The sequence below is a fragment of the Podarcis filfolensis genome (assembly GCF_964270895.1).
Source record: "Podarcis filfolensis genome assembly, chromosome: Z".
NCBI lineage: Eukaryota > Metazoa > Chordata > Lepidosauria > Squamata > Lacertidae > Podarcis > Podarcis filfolensis.
Window position 1 is genome coordinate 48,288,711 of NC_139617.1, and position 22,012 is coordinate 48,310,722.

At 49.0% G+C, this 22,012-nt stretch overlaps 1 protein-coding gene across 2 annotated transcripts in view; it reads left to right on the plus strand.

The window, feature by feature from the left end:
* Nucleotides 1–22,012, plus strand: part of LOC310754860 (carboxyl-terminal PDZ ligand of neuronal nitric oxide synthase protein-like) — a 53,390-nt gene that overhangs the window by 12,794 nt on the left and 18,584 nt on the right. The window contains exons 3-5 of one of the 2 annotated variants that reach the window (XM_083597323.1): nucleotides 5,216–5,284; nucleotides 20,178–20,270; nucleotides 21,196–21,254. In XM_083597323.1, coding sequence (XP_083453449.1) covers nucleotides 21,226–21,254 — 29 coding nt within the window. In that variant the 5' untranslated portion in view covers nucleotides 5,216–5,284; nucleotides 20,178–20,270; nucleotides 21,196–21,225. The remainder of the gene's footprint in view (nucleotides 1–5,215; nucleotides 5,285–20,177; nucleotides 20,271–21,195; nucleotides 21,255–22,012) is intronic. The other variant, XM_083597322.1, reaches the window with a different exon arrangement.

The following is a 22,012-nucleotide window of genomic DNA, read 5'->3' on the forward strand; positions in this document are numbered from 1 at the left end:
GGGCAGGATCACAGCGCAAGAATCCCTGGAAGGTGGCCCTTCAACCTCTGTTTCAAAACCTCCAGCAGAGTCGTGTCCACCACCGTCTATAGCTAAGCTGCTCTGGAGCTGGCATGGCAACGTGTGTTGAATTTTTCAGCTTCCAGCTTCCAAAAATGGGAGCTGTTAAAAAAAGTTGTGACATGACTTGGGAATTCAAAACATATTGTACAGTCATTCCTCATGTTACGTTCTTTCAGGTTACATCCTGCGGCAACCCGGAAGTACCGGAAAGGGTTACTTCCGGGTTTCACCGCTCCCTAATGTGCAGACGCACAAAATGATGTCACGCGCATGCACAGAAGCGGTGAATCGCAACCAGCACGTGCGCAGGCACGCTGCTGCGAGTTGCGCTCTTTTCATGTTGCGAACGGGCCTCCGGAACGGCTCCCGTTCGCAGCCAGAGGTACCACTGTATATTAAAAAGTTAACATAATTTAGTTTTGCTTGATGAGTTAACAAAATTAGAAATACTGACTTTTCTATTGTTTTTGTGGAATTTCTGGGTGTGCAGAACCAGGTGTTTCTGGGCCAGTTCTACAAAAACAGGAAGCGGGCCAAGTTTTCTTGGGGGACACAGAAGATGTGCGCAGCAGACGCTGTCATATGCAGTGCCCCCCTTGCCACAAATTCCTGTTTTCAAAGCAGGCACGTGGGGGGTGGGATTTAGATCCCTGGGTTTTACTGGGACCCTCGGCTCCCCCCACCTCTGTCCACTTGCCACATGAGCTGCTCGGAGTTGTATTGCATCAGGACCTGGAGGACTGCAGGTCCCCCCCTCCCGCAACCAGTCCAGCTACCCCCCAGGGCCTGGGTTTTTGCACCCGCTTCCACCCGTGAAGCCCACATCCAGTCTCCAACTTGGGAGGCTGTTAGTGAAAGCCTTGGCAGAGCTCGGTGGGTGGACCAGCGCTGCTCTGAGGTGGCCCAAGACCATCTCACCCCTCTGTTCACTGCACCAGGGAGTGCTCCTGGCAGCTCAGGGGCTGGGCACTTGGCTTGGCATATCAAGGGCACCAGGATCAACCTTGGGCATCCCCTTCCCTAAGGGTTGCAAAGCTGGGAGGGCCCCCTGGCTGGCTGCTACCAGTCAGAGGAGATAGTACTGAGCACTGGGTGGATGTGTGGATCTGGCACATAACAGGCCCCTCTGCCCATAACCATAATAATAATAATAATAATAATAATAATAATATAATTTATTATTTATACCCTGCCCATCTGGCTGGGTTTCCCCAGCCACTCTGGGCGGCTTCCAACTGAATATTAAAAACAATACAGCATCAGACATTAAAAACTTCCCTAAGGAGGGCTGCCTTCAGTTGTCTTTTAAAAGTAAAATAGTTGTTTATTGCCTTGACATCTGCTGGGAGGGTGTTCCACAGGGCAGGTGCCACTACCGAGAAGGCCTTCTGCCTGGTTCCCTGTAACCTTACTTCTCACAATGAGGGAACTATCAGAAGGCCCTTGGAGCTGGGCCTCAGCGTCCGGGCAGAACGATGGGGGTGGAGACGCTCCTTCAGGTATACTGGACCGAGGCCGTTTAGGGCTTTAAAGGTCAGCACCATCACTTGGAATTGTGCTCGGAAATGTACTGGGAGCCAATGCAGATCTCTCAGAACCGGTGTTATGTGGTCCCGGCGGCCACTCCCAGTCACCAGTCTAGCTGCCGCATTCTGGATTAATTGCCGTTTCCGGGTCACCTTCAAAGATAGCCCCACGTAGAGCGCGTTGCAGTAGTCCAAGCGGGAGATAACTAGAGCATGCACCACTCTGGTGAGACAGTCCACGGGCAGGTAGGGTCTCAGCCTGCGTACCAGATGGAGCTGGTAGACAGCTGCCCTGGACACAGAATTAACCTGTGCCTCCATGGACAGCTGTGAGTCCAAAATGACTCCCAGGCTGCGCACCTGGTCCTTCAGGGGCACAGTTACCCCATTCAGGACCAGGGAGTCCCCCACACCCGCCCGCCCCCTGTCCCCCCAAAACAGTAACCACCCACCCAGGGTCTCTGGGTGTTTTGCGGCGGGTCCTAGGAAAAACACAAGTGCGGGCACAAGCCCTCGCCCACTACCACCATTGCAGTTCACACCAAAATCCTGTTGCTCTCTCTGTTTCCACCCCGCTGTGCCAGCCAAAGGCCCTCCAATCCTGTTTCCCAACAGCTGCCTGCGCTCAGGTGCCTTGCAGGGGTTCTCGCTTAGGCTGCCCCCCTCCCTGTCACCCTGTGGGCTCTGTAGGCTGGCATCCGCTAATCCCCTAATCAGCTGTGCTGAGTGGCTTTATGAAGCATCCTCCTTGTGTTCTGGGCCAGCCATTCCGCCCTCCCCCCCTCCCCCCTCCCCTTTTATAAAAAGGCTTCCGAGATTTAATAAGGAGGAAGGCATTCCTTGTGTTCGCGTTTCCCAGCTGGGGCTCGGCGTGGGCGCCTTGCTTGTGACAGTTAATTGGCAGTTAGAAAAGGGCTGGGGGTGGGGAGGCCAGGCAGCGGCGTCAGTGGAGGAAAGGGGGACGGGACCTATGTGCTCCCAAGCAAAGCCAGATCTACGTGACAAACCTAAAGCAGTTTCAGGCATGCCAAAGGTCTATAAAATTGTGTGTGGCGTGGAGAAGGTGGAAAGAGGAAATGGCAACTCCCTTTCTCCGTCCGTCAGAACTTGGCGCCCAGTGAAGCTAAATGATAAATAATAATAATAATAATAATAATAATAATAATAATATTTTTTTATTTATACCCAGCCCTTCCCGGTTCAACAACCGGGCTCAGGGCGGCTAACAACAAATTTAAAACACTTAATTATAAAAGCAGCATAAAATACAGTATAAAAACATGAATAACAATGAAATTCAAAAATCAATTAGATAATCCCCAGGGCTAGCTGGCTGAATTGGTACTACTTGGGCCAGCGAGGGGGCCAGGGGAGAATTAGCCATTGGGTCTCAGAGCGGGTGATCTTCATAAAAGGGGAGAGGGAGGGAAGAGAAGGGAAATAATGATGGAAGATTCAGCTTCCAACATAAAAGAGAGTGCTTCTTTGCACAATGCGTAGTTAACCTGTGGAACTCCCGCCCACAGGAGGCACATTCATGGAGGAGAGGGCTGTCCATGGCTCCCAGCCGTGATGTCCACAGTTGGAGACAGCAATGTTCAGGCCCAGGCAGAAGCAGGAGAGGAGCTTGAGTAGACTTGCCCTGCGTCTCAGAGGACTAAGCTGGCCAGGGCTCCCCGCCAGGTACATGCCAGACGTACACTGTCATGCCAAGATTGCCCCATGCCTCCCAGCTGACTTGGGAACTCTTGCCCTGGGCCTCAGACAAGCTCTGCACAGGCCTGGCTATGCTTCAGAAACCACAGAAAGGGAGAAGGCTCCATGTTTGGGTTCTGTTTTTAGGTTTCATCCAGGCACCTAGAGGCTGGCCTAGATGGGCCATTGGCCTGACCCAGCAGCGTCCTCTTATGTTCAGCACCAGGATCCTGATCAAGACACCTGGAGGGATGGGAGCTGTAGTTTTCTGAAGGGTGTGGGGGTGCTTGCAAGCAGGGTGGGAAACTCTAGAGAAAGTTTTCCGAATCCTGTGCTAAACTGCAGTCTCCAGGGTCCTTGTGAGGAAGTCTGTGATAAGAGCTGAGCATTTTAGGAACCTTCGCCAGCCAAATACGAAATGTCATAGGATCGGACTGACATTTTAAAAACCGTTTGCAAATGGGATAAAACAATGAAAATATCACTGAGAAAAATTAACAACAATAATTTAAGACCTTCGGGAAGTTAAGATAACGATGGACTAAAAGCAGATTAAAGCTCACACCAACTTTCTAAATTTCTGGGTTGGCATGTCTAAACAAAAATGATTTTAGCAGGCACCAAAAGGAGTATAGTAAGGGCTCCTGACATCAGGTAGAGAGTTCCAAAATTACAGATGCTGCCACCCTACGAGATCGAGTTCCCACAGATGCCGGAACGGGTATGAGGTGGCCAGTTCCACAGATCCAAGCAGGCGAGTGGGCATATATGGGGCAGTTAACAACAAACAAAGGCAAAATATTTGCACACTGACTCTCGGCAGTTTTAAGGCATCCCTTTCTCACGAAGGTGCTGGGTGTGAGATTTGGCTTCAGTGTTTCAGGGCTTTACTTTGAAGCCATACTGGTAAAGTTTTCCACAGGACAGGTGTCCCCCTTGCATCCTACCTGCTGCTCAGGGTGGGTGAGGAACCCAGAATGAGTGGTGGGAGCCCTCTGTTCTTTTCGGAGCTCCTGGATCCACCCAGAGACACAGCCATGGCCCCCCTCAGGCTGGCTTCTTGGCAAGAGCTGTTCTTTAACAAACAGAGAGAAAGCTCAGCCCTTGGAGCAGAATGTAAATTTGGTGGATGTAAATTTGGTGCTTGCTGGGTTGGCTTGACATTAAGGCTAAGCTAAGCCTGCATTTAAATGTGTGTGGGGTTTTTCTGCGTTAAAAATTGCCAGCCTTTCTCCTGGATTATTAGTAGCCTCCTGGAGCCACAGACTTTTTCTGCGACTGACTGAGCTGTAGCTAATCCTCCCTCCTCCCCAGCCAATTCCCCCAGCTTTGACAGTGACAGCGGATGTCATTATTCTTGCCTCTTGAATATTAAGTGGGGCGGCGATTGCTGCGCTCCTTGGCAGGAGCATCCTGGCCCCCATTACATTCTGGTTCTTTGTAGCCTATGCTTGCTTTCAGAGCCTGGGGGTGGTTTAGGAAAGGGCCTCACTCTGAGACCAGCTGCTGGTCCATCTAGCCCAATGTTGTCCATAATTGGGGTGAAGGAAGAAGCTCCAGGCGTGGCTGGACTACAACTCCCATCCTTCCTGGTTGTTGGCCGCACTTGCTGGGGCTGATGGAAGTTGTAGTCCAATAACATCTGGAGGGCCAAGGGTTAACCCCCCCCCCCCCCCGGGTCTGGTCTGCACTGACTGGCAGCCTCTGCCTTCCAGGGCCCTAGACCAGGGACATTCCCAAGGCCTACCTAGAGATTAGTTTTATTTGGGGGGGGGCATTATTTGTTTTGTTTTGTTATGTATTTTGCATTCTCGTTCTATATGCTTATGTTGTGAACCACCCTGCGATCTTCAGATGAAGGGCTTTATGCAAATTTAATGAATGATGGTGATTGTTATGATGATAATAAATATCTAACCTTTATCTCCCAGGAGCTCAAAGTGGAGTACATGGTTCTTCTCCCCACTCCTCACTGAATCCCCACAACAGCAGCCCTCAAGGTAGGTTAGGCTGAGTGGCCCAAGGTCAGCCCACGAGAGCTTTGTGGCTGAGTGGGGATTCGAACCCTGGACTCTCCCGGGTGCTTATCTGATGCTGCAACCACTACACCACGCTGGTGCTCTGCTACTGGGGATTGAACTTGCAACCTTCTGCATGCAAAGTGGATGACCTAGCATTGAGATACGACTCTTCTTCTAATGCCACTCACAGCATTAAATGGAACAGGTTGCACTCCTCCTTTCTCTCCATGGCAAGATAATTCGTTCAGGCTTTGCCTCTGGAGGTGCAGTGTCAGAGCAAGGCCAAAGCAAGCTCAGAGTGCCTTGCTAGGACCTAGGAGGCCAGGGTTCAAATCCTCATCTCATCTATCAGGCTATTGCCTCTCAGCATGACCTACCTCGCAGGGTTGTTGTGAGAGGCTAACATGGGAAGAGGGAGAGCCAGGTATGCCACCCTGGAGGAAAAGGTGAGACAGACATGCAAAATATAAATCTATTAACCCACTGAGAACCCAGGTTAATACAAGGGAAGCAGAGAGGCAAGCTGGCGCTGAAACCATAAATCACATTTTCAGAATATGTAAATAAACCAAGTCAGAAGGCAGCGGAGCCAACTTTGCAGCCATATTCCTACCAGCAATCCATCGATCAGGAGCCTTGCTTTAAAGGAGAGGATTTAACCTGGCGCCTGAACGCTACAGTTGAAGACACTTATTTGGGGGTGCCACCAGCGAAAAGGCCCTACCCCTTGGCATGTGCGTTTGGGGGTGGGAAGTTCCTGAAGAACTGCCTCAGAAGAAGGTTTTTAAGGCCACCCATAGGGCTGCCATTTCCCTGCCTGTTTTATCCTTTGCAAACAACCCTCCGAGGTAGGCTTGTCTGAGAGAGAGGCCTCCAGTTCTTTCAGCCTGGCATGTAACTGCTGCACCGGTGGTGAGGAACATCTGTGGCACTCCAGATGTTGTCAGGATCCCATCACCCATCAGCCCCAGCCACCTGGAGGTCTGTGCCCCGCAACCGCTTCACTACGCCTCCCTGCCTCTCAGTGTGGGCTAATTGAAGTTGGGAGGTTGACGGAACAAGCCTCTGCCTTTTAGCTGATGGAAACATTTAAGAATTGATTGAGTCAAAGTTAAATGGGGACAGTACAAAACCTCAGCAAAGTTTCCTTGTTCAGGACCGTCGAGGACAGGCAGAGAGGTGAAAATGAAAAGACAGGCATGTCTAGATCAAGCAAAGTGCCGTATTTTTCGCTCCATAACATGCACCTAGTTTTTTTCTTTTTAAGAAGATATTTATTAAGATTTTCCATTTTATACAAACCAAAAAGAAAAAGAAAAAAAGGAAAAAAAATAAAAAGAAAAAACATTAAAAACACATAAGTTTCATATCATATTTTCCAATAACATATTTCCTTGACCTCCTCATACCTCCCCTTCTTGTATTCCAGTTCAAATTGTTCATCCAGCAAATCCTTATCTCATAGCATTACAGCTATAAACCTTATTTTCTATCCATCTTCTTAAATCATTGTAACTTATACTCTTACTTATGTACAAAAAAGAACTATTTTTTCACATTCTTTTGTACCATTACAGCTGATAACCCCTTAATTTCAATCCAACATCACCATGCACCTAGTTTTTAGAGGAGGAAAACAAGAAAAAAAAATATTCTGAACGAAACAGTGGATGTATGATTTTTGTGGTTCATGCTGTGGCCACAGACATGATGTGTGATTTGACGGTGAGTTTGGGCTAGCCCAATGCAAAAATCCTCAGGATCCTTGTGGATCCGTGCTTTGTAACCACGTTTTTGTGCCATTGAGGCCCCACGAAACAGTGGATGCGTGGGGGTTTTTTGGTGCAGGCTGTAGCCATGGACATGGTATGTGATCTAATGGTGAATTTGGGGTGACCTAATGCAAACATCCTGAGGATCCATGGGCTTTTACCTCCCCCCTCCCAGGCAGCCTCCTTTATTGCTAGCGTCCCTTATCTCCCTCCCCGATTGCTTGCCGATCAGCGGCTTTGTTTCAACACCCCTCTTTCAAAAAAAGAGAGCATGATCTGCTTTTCGCCCCTGGGCAATTCGGCTCCAGGGACCACGCATTCACTCCACAAGACGCACAGACATTTCCCTTTACTTTTTAGGAAGAAAAAAATGTGTCTTATGGAGTGAAAAATACGGTAATAGCACTGCTGTATTCTGCCTTGGTCAGGCCACAACTGGAGTCCTGTGTCTGGTTCTGGGCGCCACAATTTAAGAAGGATGTTGACAGGCTGGAAGGTGTGTAGAGGAGAACAACCAGGATGATCAAGGGTCTGGAAACCAGGCCTTATGTGGAGTGGTTGAGGGAGTTGGGTCTGTTTAGCCTGGAAAGAGGAGACTGAGAAGCGATGTGGTAGCCAGCTTCAAATAAAGGCAACTACCAATTTAGACATGTCTGATTGATATGCGATTGCACACACACACACACGCAGCGCCAAACCTGGAAGTGACCTGAAAATGTCACCCAAATGGCACTAGAAGGGCGGGGCAGTGTGGAACGGAACACTTAACATGGGCCCCCCTGGGGCCCAGAATGTAAAGGTAAAGGGACCCCTGACCATTAGGTCCAGTCGTGACTGACTCTGGGGTTGCGGCGCTCATCTCGCTTTATTGGCCGAGGGAGCCGGCATACAGCTTCCAGGTCATGTGGCCAGCATGACTAAGCCGCTTCTGGCGAACCAGAGCAGCACATGGAAACACCGTTTACCTTCCCGCTGGAGTGGTACCTATTTATCTACTTACACTTTGACATGCTTTCGAACTGCTAGGTGGGCAGGAGCAGGGACCGAGCTGAACCGCCAACCTTCTGATCGGCAAGTCCTAGGCTCTGTGGTTTAACCCCCACAGCGCCACCTGTGTTCCGGTCCAGAATGTAACCCCATGCAAAAGAAAGACTGCCTGAACCTGGAACATGGAAGGCTGTCACATGGAAGATGGAGCAAGCTTGTTTTCTCCTGCTGTGGAGGGTAGGACTCAAACCAATAGCTACAAATTACAAGGAGATTCTGACTCAACATCAAGAAAAACTTTCTGACACGTAGGGGCTGTGTAACAGTGGAACGGTCTCCCTTGGGAGATGGTGGACTCTCCTTCCTTGGAGGTTTTTAAGCAGAGGTTGGATGGCTATCTGTCATGGATGCTTGAGCTCGTGATTCCTGCATCGCAGAGGATTGGACTAGATGACCCCTGGGTCCCTTCCAGTTCCACAGCTCTGTGATTTGACACTTTTTGAGGTCCTAGCAACTTAGTGCTGTAACCCTGAATACGTCCCTTGCTCAGTAACTCCTTTGGAGAAGGGTGTGCTTCTGTAGCAAACAAAGGTCCTGCTCTGCTAAGCCCAGCAATCTTGGCTACCATTGCAGCTGGCCACCACCCCTCCTCTTTTGTCTTCTGGGTGACATTCCTGGGCTGGTGGGACTCCTGGTGCTGGTTGCCAACCCTGTAGTGATATCCTGACAAATCGCAGTTCTAAAGAGGAGGTTGAGAGCTCTGAAAGTCACGGATTGAGTACAGGCAGTGGGCCAAACTGATCCTCCAGGAGCAGCTATGAACCGCAGATCTCAGCCACGGGAAACTGGCTATGGAGCACACACAAAGCAAGTTCTTAGCCCTCATGGGTGAGAATAAGCATTTTATAGGGAAGCTTTTAATGTTTAACAGACCACTGTATTTTAATACTTTGTTGGAAGCCACCCAGGGTGGCTGGGGAGACCCAGCCAGATGGGCAGGGTATAAATAATAAATTATTATTATTTATAAGCAAAAAAAATCTGAAGCCAGTTGAAGAGAAGCTGAGTAAGGTTTAGCATAACCAAGGGGGTGGATTCAGTGCCCTGAAAATCTCCCATCTCCCCCACTCAATGACTAGAAAATTAAGGTAAATTACTCTCCTACCGTTTGCCTCCAAGTCTGCTTTAGCTTGCAGGGTTTGTGGCACAAGCTTTTGCTCTTGAGCAAGGACGAAAAGAGCAGAGATACTGTCCTTTAGCCTCCTTGCTCTGCTGCCTCAAAATTAATCTGTTCTCCTCTCCTACGCCTTAATTGTTAATAGAGAGGCAGGCATGACTTTTCCCCAGAAGGGTCATTATTCTGTGGGTAAGTCAGGTCCAGAGCCAGTCCAGTCGAAAGGTGCATGCAAGAGCATGCCAGTCGTGCATGTGTGTACCTCCCACCCCCACCCTGGGGGTTCTGGTTCTGCCACAGGCTTTCTGTTGGAAACCACACAAGGCTCTCCCAGTGACACCCTCTGTCAATGTGGATTTGCACAATGCCATCATGCGAAGTCGGTGGAGAATTCATATTTTGTTCTCCCCTAAAAAACCCTGCTGGGATTCTGTCCCTTTGGGGGAATGGTCAGGAGATGCCAGGGCCGTCTTAAGCATATCTGGCGCTGTGGTGCAAAGATCCCTCTGGCACACACACACCCTTTCCCAGAGTTTCAGCTTTTTTTAGGGGTGGAGGAGGCGGGCAGCTCGTTCGGTGTTTCCCAGACTCTCGCCTGGCGCCCTCCAGAACTTGGCACCTCGGCGCCCTGCGCCACTAGCCTCTATGGGCAAGGCGGGCCTGGGAGGTGCATTGCAATAATACAACTGCAGGCCTCATTCACAGGCAGCTTCACGTGCTGATTGCATTGGGCGCCTTTTTGCAGTATTGCAGCAGCAGCCCTACAAGCCAGGAGCAACACATACACCCCAAAAAATAAGGCGTCAGGTTTCAAAATGTTTAAGAGCCTCTTCAGAGCTTCAGCAGCACACTCCATTGTCTCTTGAGACAGATCGATGCCAACAAAGAGCATAAGAAGAGCTTGCTTCTACTTTATAGGTTATCTTTCAAGAAGTGGCTGTTTTCTGTAGTTTGTGCAAGGTGCTGAGAGGTGTTCGGAGACCCACCCCCTTTCCCCTCCTAGAACTACAATTCCCAGAGTGGTTTAACACATGGGTGATGGAGCCAACTTGTTTTCTCCTGCTCTGGGAGGTAGCACCCAAACCAGTGGATTCAAATTTCAAGCAAGGAGATTAAACCTCTAGCGCAACATTCTGTACTCACCAAATGCCACAATAGGAACCGCCGCCCCCCCCCCAAATTAGGACCTGACAGCAACAGAGTCTGAAGGCATAGGCTCTTTCTCAGTGCCTGGAAGTCAGTAGCCTATTTCCTCTAAATGTGGAGGGATGCATCAGTCTGCAGTGGTGAGTTCCGCAGGCACTGCACCCAATTGGCTTTGAGAGACTGCCCTGAGTTCCAGAACAGTGGGAGAGGGAGAAAACCCCCTCTCTCTATCTGCACTCTGTCAGCGACCCACCGGGCAGGACTGTAAGGAAGACACATACGGAAGAATGAGGACTATATGCAAGTTATCTTTGGACTATCTGGGTATACTACTTTGCAGTGGAGAGAGGGCTTTGCATAGGCAGGGCTCTTTAAAAATAATTATTATTATGTGCCAAGATAACCTGAGCTCAGTTCGTGATTATGCAAATCATGAAGATTTGCATGCATTTTACATAATTCTACATTTCATCTTGCAGAATAAGGAGCCCTCACCCCTGGCCTACCGCAAGCGTTGCTTAGCCCCCCTCTGTTTCCATCCTTATCTCTGCAAGGGCAAAAAAAATGGCCTTTTTTATTAGCAATAGTAGAATAGAATAGAAAGCTAAAATCGTGATGCATCCCCTTGGGGTCGCTCCAATATATGGTGGCCGCCATCGCCGTGGTCATCTCCTGCTCTCAGAGTGATGGTCACTCTGTTAGCTGAGAAGAAAATGCCGCAGTTATGAGATCACGTTCCAGGGATGATTGATAGCAGATGGGCTGATGGATCAGCCTGCAAAACATGTAATCTCTAAGCAATGGTGACCTTTTAATGCCATGCTCAGAATTGCTGGAACTGGATTCCCAAGAGCCGTGTGGGTGGTGGTGGGGGCGTGCCTGGTGCTGGCGCAGTCTCTGCAAGCTTGTGTGAATGCTGATTTGGGTTAGCCAAGGAGGGGTCAAGGAGCTAAACTAAACATGATGGATAGACCTCATTTGGGGACACGGCTGCTTTGGGGACACGGCTGTCCGTGAGGAGGGGAGGGGGCACAGATAAGCCATATCTTTACTTTTTAATTTTAATTTTAAAGAGTGAAGGATATAATACGAGCCCTTCTGGATCAAGCCAGTGGCCCACCTACTGCAGCATTTTCTACTCACGGTGCTGAACAGATGCCTATTGGAATCCTGTACGCAGGACCCAAGCACAAGAGCCACGCTTATTGATTTTACTTATTTCCTAAAATTTATATAAATGTAAAAAAACACCACCACCAAAAAACCAAAAAAAGAATAAAGCAATTATCAGTAAAAACAGCCAACGCTTATTTAAAACGTTAAAAAAAAGTATTACCGGCAATAAATTAAAAACAGATTAAAACATACACCAACCTTCTACATGTCTGGGTAAAGGTAAAGGGACCCCTGACCGTTAGGTCCAGTTGTGACCGACTCTGGGGTTGCGGCGCTCATCTCGCTTTATTGGCCGAGGGAGCCGGCGTGCAGCTTCCGGGTCATGTGGCCAGCATGACTAAGCCGCTTCTGGCAAACCAGAGCAGCGCACGGAAACGCCGTTTACCTTCCCGCCAGAGCGGTACCTATTTATCTTCTTGCACTTTTGACGTGCTTTCGAACTGCTAGGTTCGGGACCGAGCAACGGGAGCTCACCCCGTCATGGGGATTCAAACCGCTGACCTTCTGATCAGCAAGTCCTAGGCTCTGTGGTTTAGACCACAGCACCACCCGCGTCCCTACATGTCTGGGTAGGGTTGCCTAAATGAAAATGGCCTTAGCAGGTACCGGCAACAATACAGTGTTCTGACAAAGCATTGTGGATCCGTTATAATTATGCATAGGATCACACCAAGATTCTTGGGTGGCAGGTGTTAATCACTGTGTACACAGTGCAAAAAAGGACTGTGGATGCAGTCAGCGCATGAAGATTGGCTTTGTGCAGTGTCTGGTCAACGCAGTGATGGAATCATAGAGTCAGGAAGAACCTTAGAGACCATCTTCTCCAACCCCTGCTTAGGGCAGGGCAGGCAATGCAGGAACGTAAGCATCCCTGGCAGAAAGGAAGCAGGTTGTTGCAGTGGTGAACACCTCCTAACCATAACGAAGTCTCTGCTGATGTTTAGCCAAAATCTGCCTTGTCTTGCCCTGCGGGGCAACATTGACAGCACCCAAGCAGAATACTCAGATCCTCCTCTCTTGGGGCACCTTCGAATGTCACCGCTCCTGTGTGGGTGTTTTTGGAGGAGATCTCCTGGAAGAGTGCCGTGTGTGGCTGAGCATGATGTTCCTTTGTATCTGCCCAGCAACCTATAACTTTCCATTAAAAGGCCGCTGTCTCCAAACCGTCTCAATTTTTATTTTATTTCCTACCTGCCCTTTATCTGCTGCCTGGAAGCAAATGGTGGGAACCTCAGCAGGCTGCTGAAAATAATACCAGCTGGCCTTTGCTAATTCATATTATTATATCGTTGACAAGCTGAAAGGTGTGCAGAGGAGGGTGACCGAGATGATCAAGGGCCTGAAAAGTAAGCCTTAGGAGGAAGGGTTGAGGGAGTTGAAACGTTTAGCCTAGAAAAGAAGAGACTGAGAGAAGATATGATAACCAGCTTCAAATATCTCAAGGTCTGTCCCATGGAAGATGGAGCAAGCTTGTTTTCTCCTCCGGAGGGTAGGATTCGAACCCATGGCTTAAAGTTACAAAAAATGAGATTCCGACTAAACATCAGGAAGAACTTTCTGACAGTGGAACAGTCTCCTTTGGGAGGTTGTGGGCTTTCCTTCCTTGGAGGTTTTTAAGCAGAGGTCGGATGGCCACCAGTCAGGGATGCTTTAGCTGAGATTCCTGCATTTCAGGGGGTTGGACTAGATGACCCTCAGGGTCCCTTCCAGCACTATGATTTTGACTCCTTGGCATGCTGATTTGGTTTTTAAAAAAACTGCCCCTGTTCTGATGTTGCCCGTGCTCCCCTTCTGAGCCGGAGCCTGGAGCCAGCCAGTGCTGTACTGACAGATGAACACAGGCGTGGCGAGTCACGAAATGCACCCCCCGGGGAGGTGGCCAAGTCCTGGGATGGGGGCAGGCTGTGCGTTCCTGCACGAGGGGCGTGGGGTGCGCTGGCTGCTTCAGGAACGGTCTGTGTCATTATGCCATCTGGGCCCCGGCTTGTGCCAGCACACAAAGCGATTCAAACAAGGCATCCTGGCGCCAGGAGGTGAGCGTGGGAGCCGGAAAACGGACGCTTTTTTCTCAAGAGCAACAGCATCCTCCGTTCGCAAAGAAGCTCATTTCTGGAGGCTGGCCTGGCTTCCAAGAAGGGGTGAGCAGCCAAAGATTCTTCCTAACCAGCATTCCAGCCCTTGTGGGGACCACCCCCTGGGAAAAGCCTAGCTGCGCTGTCCAGACATCTGCCCCCCACCGCACCCTCCAAGCCCTACTACCTTAAAGCAGGCTGCTTCAGCTTGCTGCATGATGGGGCCATGCATGCCAGCCCCCGACCCCACGCTTCGTTTTCCTCCTCCAAACATCCTGCCTTCCATCTCTGCTTCTCTTCGGGGAGTCCTTTCTGTGAAGACTGGCTCAAGGGATTTTTGTTCTTTTCCCGTGCTAAGTGAATGAATCTCTTCCCCACCTCTCTCTGGCTTGGAAATCCATGCAGCCCGAAATAGCTCCTTTGCAATGAAGAGGAGAGGGAGGTCGGGGGTGTGTGTGTGTGGAGGTGTGGAGATGCATTATTTAGTATCCAGGATGCGCTTGGCGCCTTCTCTGCCCGCACAAGACGGCAGCATTAGGGATTCTCCTTGTGTCTGCAGTGCCTCTGCAGAAACGCCTCTTGACTGCCAAAGGGAGGCCTGTGCTCATTAAACTCCCCCCTCCCCCCGCCAAATAATTCTGATGAGGCTCCATCCATCACGCTCTTCTGCAAGCGCATTTCATTCTGCAACTGGGACATGACTGATGCTTGTGAAATCATGCACAGCCCTAAGAAATGTGTACAGGGGAGGTTTTCACCTTCTGGCATCCTGTTTTAGCTCAGGGTGGGGTTGGCGGGGAGATCACTAAATGAAATGCACTTTTCACCAAATGCACATGTTTCATGTGCCGATGGACTCCGCTGCCATGTTGAGGGTGTTTTCTGGCATATATTAAGACGCAAGTGCATGGCTGGCTGGCTCCCACCGAATCATACTTCATTTGGTACTGATTTGGTACATACTGATATCCACTGCTGCGAGGCCTCGTTGTTCCTGCAGGAACAGCCATCCTGTTTCCTTGTCTCACTTCAGATAAAACTCATTCGGGTTCAAATGTCGTATCCATTTGAATCTATAATAGCAAGTGGATCTATAATAGCAAGTCGCCACCTGACTCTTTGTTTTGCTTCGTTGCAAAATATTTAAACCACTTAGTAAAGTTTTTTTTCTAAATAAAAACTTTAACAACAACAACAACGAAAGATCAGCAGGGTGGAATCTACACATGTTAAAATCGTGAAAATGCTTTTTAAAAAACTGTTTTGAAAAATGCATTGAATCTGCTATAGCTCACAGTCGTCATCTGGTGTCACAATTGTATATTGCACTTTGCAACACATTCAAAATGTTATATTTGCAGCTGTATATCTGAGTCCCAGGTAAATTCAGAGCAGATAATATTTTATGCATGCATGCATTTATTTATTAAATTTGTTTACCACCCTTCATCTGTAGATCTCAGGGCAGTTCACGGCATAAAAATACAAGATAAAAACACAAAATACATAATAAAAACAAGAACAAAGGGGGGGGAGATTAAAAGGTTTTTTAAAAAATGATTTCTTCACAAAGCTAACTTTTGGAATTCGCTGACACAAAATATGGTGAGGGGCAGTGGCTTAGGAGGCTATTGAAAAGGATTATATAAATTCATGGAGAAGTGGTGGCTATTTGGGGGCTAGTGGTCAGGGCACCTAAATGAAGCTTCCATGTTAACACAAAGTCTACCTCTGAATACTGCCGGTTGGGGACAGCTGAGATCCTGAGCCCTCCTTCTGGCCTTCTGAGAGGCATCTGGATAGTTGCTGTTGGAAAAATGAGAATTTGTTGTCAGATCTCTCAGAGGCTCATAACAGGGAAGTCGGTGGTGGTGTAGTGGTTAATTGTTGGACTAAGACCCGAGAGACCAGGGTTCAAATCCTTCTTGGCCATAAAGTTCACTGGGTGACCTTGCGCCAATCACTGACTCTCTGCGTAAGCTCTACCTCACAGGGTGGGGGGGGGGATGTGAGATAGAAATGCAGTAAATGACTGCATGAATGTTCTCCATCCCCACACCAATAAAAGTTCAGGACCCTGATCATATCTTACCTGCACGGGATTAACGGTGCCCAAAATGCTTTTTGTGCAGCTGCAGTAAACATGTTTTGCCAGTTGGGAGTCATTTTGGACTCACAGCTGTCCATGGAGGCGCAGGTCAATTCTGTGTCCAGGGCAGCTGTCTACCAACTCCACCTGGTACGCAGGCTGAGACCCTACCTGCCCGCGGACTGTGTCGCCAGAGTGGTGCATGCTCTGGTTATCTCCCGCTTGGACTACTGCAATGCGCTCTACGTGGGGCTACCTTTGAAGGTGACTCGGAAACTACAACTAATCCAGAATGCGGCAGCTAGATTGGTGACTGGGGGCGGCCGCCGAGACCACATAACACCGGTCTTGAAAGACCTACATTGGCTCCCAGTACGTTTCCGAGCACAATTCAAAGTGCTGGTGTTGACCTTTAAAGCCCTAAACGGCCTCGGCCCAGTATACCTGAAGGAGCGTCTCCACCCCCATCGTTCTGCCCGGATGCTGAGGTCCAGCTCCGAGGGCCTTCTGGCGGTTCCCTCATTGCGAGAAGCAAAGCTACAGGGAACCAGGCAGAGGGCCTTCTCGGTAGTGGCGCCTGCCCTGTGGAACGCCCTCCCATCGGATGTCAAAGCGATAAATAACTACCTGACATTCAGAAGACATCTTAAGGCAGCCCTGTTCAGGGAAGTTTTTAATCTGTGATATTTTAGTGTATTTTTGGTTTTCTGTGGAAGCCGCCCAGAGTGGCTGGGGAAACCCAGCCAGATGGGCGGGGTACAAATAATAAATTATTAAATTATTATTATTATATAGTTAAGCTTTCTCTTCTGGAGTAGGCGGGTGCCCATGTGCCCAGTGGGCATCTCCACCTGGGCAGGTGCTTGGCGGTGGTTGTCTCAGGGTGGGGGGGGTGGAGTTGAGGTTTTCTGTGGCTGCTTTGGTCCTCTTGAGATGGAAGCTAGGCGGAGGGAGACGGGTTGTGCTATTACTGGCTTTCTAAACAGAGGCAGGATCAGGGGGAGTGCTGCACGGAGGTTGCTGTTAGGAGTCTCTTAACACTCTTGCATCGCACGGGGTTGGGCTAGATGACCTTTGGGGGTCCCTCCCAACTCCATGATTCTGTCTTCTTTGTGAGAGGGGAGTTGTGCATTGGAATGCAGGCCCATAAGGAAATGTGAACCAGAAGGGCGGTGCAAATGGAGGCAGAATCTGGCAGGGCCAACTGTGTTTTGTATGCGAAAGAAAAAGTAAGTTGGACTGGTTTCTGTGTCCTTTACATGGTGCAAATATTTTTGTTGGTCATGCACCATTTATCCCGATATGGAGTTAAGGCTCCAAAATGCTGGGAGTCCTTTTCACACACACACACACACACACACACACACCACCATCATCATCATCGTCGTCATCGTCGTCGTCAATAATTATTCCTAGCCTGGCAGAAGTGGAATGGTGGAGTTGGAAGGGATCTCCAGGGGTCATCTAGTCCAACCCCCTTCAATGCAGGAATCTCGGCTGAAGTACCCCTGACAGATGCCCACCACCTTTTGAGTTAACGCATCCCACTGTCACACAGCTCTTACTGTCAGAAAGTTCTTCTAATGTTTAGCTGGCATCTCTCTTATTGTCGTTTGAATCTACAGTAGTACCTCAGGTTAAGAACTTAATTCGTTCTGGAGGTCCGTTCTTAACCTGAGGTACGACTTTAGCTAATGGGGCCTCCCGCTGCTGCCGCGCCGCCTCATCCTGAGGTAAAGTTCTTAACCCGAGGTACTATTTCTGGGTTAGCGGAGTCCGTAACCTGAAGCATCTGTAACCCGAGGTACCACTGTACTGGTTCAGGTCCCAATGTCTGAAGGAGCTGCAGATGTCAGTCTTGCTCAAACTTCCAAGTGGTTTGTTGTTGTTTAGTCGTGTCCGACTCTTCGTGACCCCCTGGACCAGAGCACGCCAGGCCCTCCTGTCTTCCACTGCCTCCCGCAGTTTGGGCAAACTCATGCTGGTAACCTCGAAAACACTATCCAACCATCTCGTCCTCTGTCGTCCCCTTCTCCTTGTGCCCTCCATCTTTCCCAACATCAGGGTCTTTTCCAGGGAGTCTTCTCTTCTCATGAGGTGGCCAAAGTATTGGAGCCTCAGCTTCAGAATCTGTCCTTCCAGTGAGCACTCAGGGCTGATTTCCTTCAGAATGGAGAGGTTTGATCTTCTTGCAGTCCATGGGACTCTCAAGAGTCTCCTCCAGCACCAGAATTCAAAAGCATCAATTCTTCGGCAATCAGCCTTCTTTATGGTCCAGCTCTCCCTTCCATACATCACTACTGGGAAAACCATAGCTTTAACTATACGGACCTTTGTTGGCAAGGTGATGCCTGCTTTTTAAGATGCTGTCTAGGTTTGTCATTGCTTTTCTCCCAAGAAGCAAACCTGCTTTTAAGAATTAATAATAACAGTAGCGATTGAGCCCCTCTGATATCAGATCCAGCGGCTTTTGGCCTCTTCCCCTGAACAGACGGATGTGTTCAGAACCTGCGCAGAGGAACCAAAGCACAGGTCTCAGGAGGAGCCAATCTCTTGCACCCTTGCTCTGGGGTGCAAATATTCTTTGGCTTCCAGTCCCAATTTCAAAGCAGTGAGCGGCTCTGCGTGAGTGCTGAGGGCAGAAGAGGGCAGCAGCCAGCTGGCACCCATCCCTGGCATGGCTCCCCTTCTCACGCCTTGGAGAGGTTCTCAGCTCCAACAGCCCAAGGGGGCAGCCTCCGCCATCCTGAGGAAGCAAAAAGGGCTCTCCGCGCAGCTGCACTGCCCTACTGGGGTATGGGGCTGTAGCAGCCCACGCCTGGGCAGTCCCAGCAGTTCAAAAGTGGAAACAGATCTCTTAGGACTGCCTTTGCCCAGGGCTGATGGGAGTTGTAGTCTGAAACCGCTAGAAGGTCTCCTGGCTGGGGGAAAGGGTGTGTTCGAAGGAACAGGCAGCACCTGGCTCTGCCCTTGGGCAAAGGGCAGATTTTGGTTCCACAGGTGCATATCCGGTATGTGTGTGTGTTAGGGAAGAGAGAATCCATGTTCTTAGCCACAGGCAGAGGTTGCAGTGGCAATGCTTCTGAAGGAACAGCTTTGGCGGAGCGGCTGCTGTCCTTTCAGCAGGGATCATACCCTGTCCCTCTTTTTTGTGTAAACAAGAACACAGCTGGCTGGCCTTTCTTTCTTTCTTTCTTTCCTTCCTTCCTTCCTTCCTTCCTTCCTTCCTTCCTTCCTTCCTTCCTTCCCCTCTCTCCCTTTCTCTGTGTGTTCACACTTTGTGGCTAAATTTAGCTTTCTAAACAGCTTGCCCTGTGTAATAATTCATGGATTGATCAAGAGGTCACAGCTTAACGGGGACCAAGTGGTTGCCTGGGGCGGGGGCTGTTCTTGCCTGCTTGCTGCCTTCAACTCTGGACCCAAGGTTGTGGGTGGGGGGAGGCCAGGCTAGGCTAATCCATCCTTCTGACTGAGTAGGTAGAAAGCAAAGTTCAGGGCAGGGTGGAGAAAGGCTACTGATGGAAGGTCAAGCAAGGAAGGCTTAAAACACAGCTGAGACTGACCTTGGGACCCTTGCCTCTGAGTGCATGAAGCAAATGCTGGCGCCTCTGAGGATGTGCAGAGTTCACACATCTGCACCCCATTGAGTAAGCACACCCTGCATTCCAAGACTGAGCCCTTCAAATCAAAGGATGAAATCAGAGGGCCTTCTTGGTAGTGGCGCCACCCTGTGGAACACTCTCCCATCAGATGTCAAGAAAATAAGCAGCTATCTGACTTTTAGAAGACATCTGAAGGCAGCCCTGTTTTTAATGTCTGGTTTTTATTGTATTTTTAATATTTTGTAGCTACCCAGAGTGGCTGGAGAAACCCAGACAGATGGGCAGGGTATAAGTAATAAATTATTATTATTATCATCATCATTCGTCTGACTTTCTCTCCAAATGATTTTATTTGGGGTTTGGGGAGGGCTGTTTTGTTTGCTACAACACACACAGAAACTGCTCCGTTCTGCTGCTTCGTTCAAAACCCGCTTTAATGAATATTTAAGTGGTGCAGCCACATCAGGGGCCGTTTCAGTCTGACAGCCCCCCACAAGTGGTCTTTCAACATTCCCACTGCAGGCCTGAGTTGCCTCCCTCCCTCCTGAGCTGAGATAAAAAAAGCCCAGCACATACAGTTGAGAGAGAGGAAGATGGGGGAGGGTCTTTGCAGTCTGCAATTAACAAAAATCAGGGTGGGCAATGCAGCAGGAGGCTTTGGGTGCAAATGGTTGCATTTACAAATTGACCAGCATGAAATCTAGAGGTGGAAATTGGATAGGTATTTTTATCTACTAGCCATGTGACAGGGCTGCTGTCATGGCCTTTTCCCCAACCCACTGCAAAGCCTTGGGGCCAAGCTGGACAGCAACTGGCCACCCTAATGCATCTCTCCGCCCTCTTCCTTCCCGCAGTATGAATTTAAGGCCAAGAATATCAAAAAGAAAAAGGTCAACATCATCATCTCGGTGGATGGAGTGAAAGTGATCTTGCGCAAGAAGCAGAAGGTGAGGAGTGGGGCCTAGAGGAGGCGTGCTGGAGAGCTGGGAGGGGGCAGAGAAAGGGCCCCCACCCTCTCATCCTGCAAAAAATGATCAAGGGGATGGAGGGCAATCTCCCTTAGCAACATTTGAAACTTCTTGGTTGGAAATCATTGATTGCAAAAAATTGGAAAAGTGGTATTATACCGACAAAAACAGAGTGGCTTGCCAAATTATTGGAGTATTACAATATATCCAAAGCGGGAGAAATTGGAATGATCTCAAAAGAGAAGATAGACAGGGACTGGAAGGTGTTTAAAGGATACTTGCAAAACCATATTGAAAAATCAGAACTCCGATTAGAATAAACAAGTTCCATTTTAAATACTGAAATACTAAATAAGATGGGTAACAATGTGTAATAGAAAAAGAAGCATGAAATTAGGTTAAAGGTGTGTGAAAGAAAGTAATAGAAGTGGAAGGAAATTGCAACTTGTGGAAGTCTAACACGAAGGTGGGGTGAGGGGTGGTGGATGGTGATGGGAAAAGGAATGATCTGTGGGATTGAGTGTAGGTATGTTTGAACATTTTTAAGGATTGTATGAAATGTATGTATGCTTTTATATTCGCAATATGTGTGTATTAATGCTGAATTATTTTAATAATAAAAACTTTTCAAACAAATAAATAAATAAAGGAAATCATGCATGAGGTTGAAGAAGTAGATGGACCTTTCTTTTCCCTCTCTACTAATTCTAGAAACTAATGGGGTCCTCCAGTGATGCTGAGTGCTGGGAGATTCAGGACAGGCGAAATAAAGCACACAGTTAAACTGTGGAACTCACGTCCACAGGAGGCAGAGATGGCCACCGACTTAGATTGCATTAAAAGGGCACTATGCACATTCATGGAGGAGAAGAGGGCTATACTAATTCTTTGTTCCTGTCTGCAGAGAAAGGAGTGGGCCTGGGATGAGGGCAAGATGGTGGTCATGCACGACCCAGTTTACAGGTAGGCTGCTGCGGATTCTCCCTGCATGCACCCAAAGATCCAGCGCGGCTCCAAAGGTGTAATATAGCATCAAGTCATTCAAATATTCCCTTTGCAAACAAATAAGATTTATAAAAATAAATGGTGTTACCCACCTGTGAGTTCCATTGTTTTTGAGAATGAAGGTTCTGTGTATTCTTAAAGGAACCAGACTTTCATATATACTGGTGGCAGTAAGTGGCCATGTGCCTTAATAACTATGATAAATAAAAACACAACATATATGCAAAGCTGCCCTATTATTCCACATTGCCCAGAGATGACATGGAGCAGATTGACCCCTGGCCCTTTGGTGAGCTAAAGATGACCACTAGTGGCTCAGCTCCCTTCAGTTGCCCCCCTGCCCATTGGGCACATATGGGTCCTGCTGTCCTCAATAGGGAGTGCCAACCCGGCCTCCGTTCCAGCTGGTCTCTGCAGTGCCAGCTGGCCTCTCTGTCTGTGCTAGTGCAAATTCCTGGGGTTCCCCTGCTGACCCACCCAGGCAGTCCCTGACAGCTGTCCTCTGCACTACCAGATTGGCAAAGCTGCTAATTTGGTCCAGGTGGCTCAATCTCCTAAGCTGGTAATTGCTTCCACCTCATTGGAGCAAATCTAAAGGACAATCTGCCCAGCATTCCTGGGAAACAAGGGAAGGGTTTGGCACAGTGCAAGGCAACTCCTTTGGGACGCAGGTGGCGCTGTGGGTTAAACCACAGAGCCTAGGACTTGCCGATCAG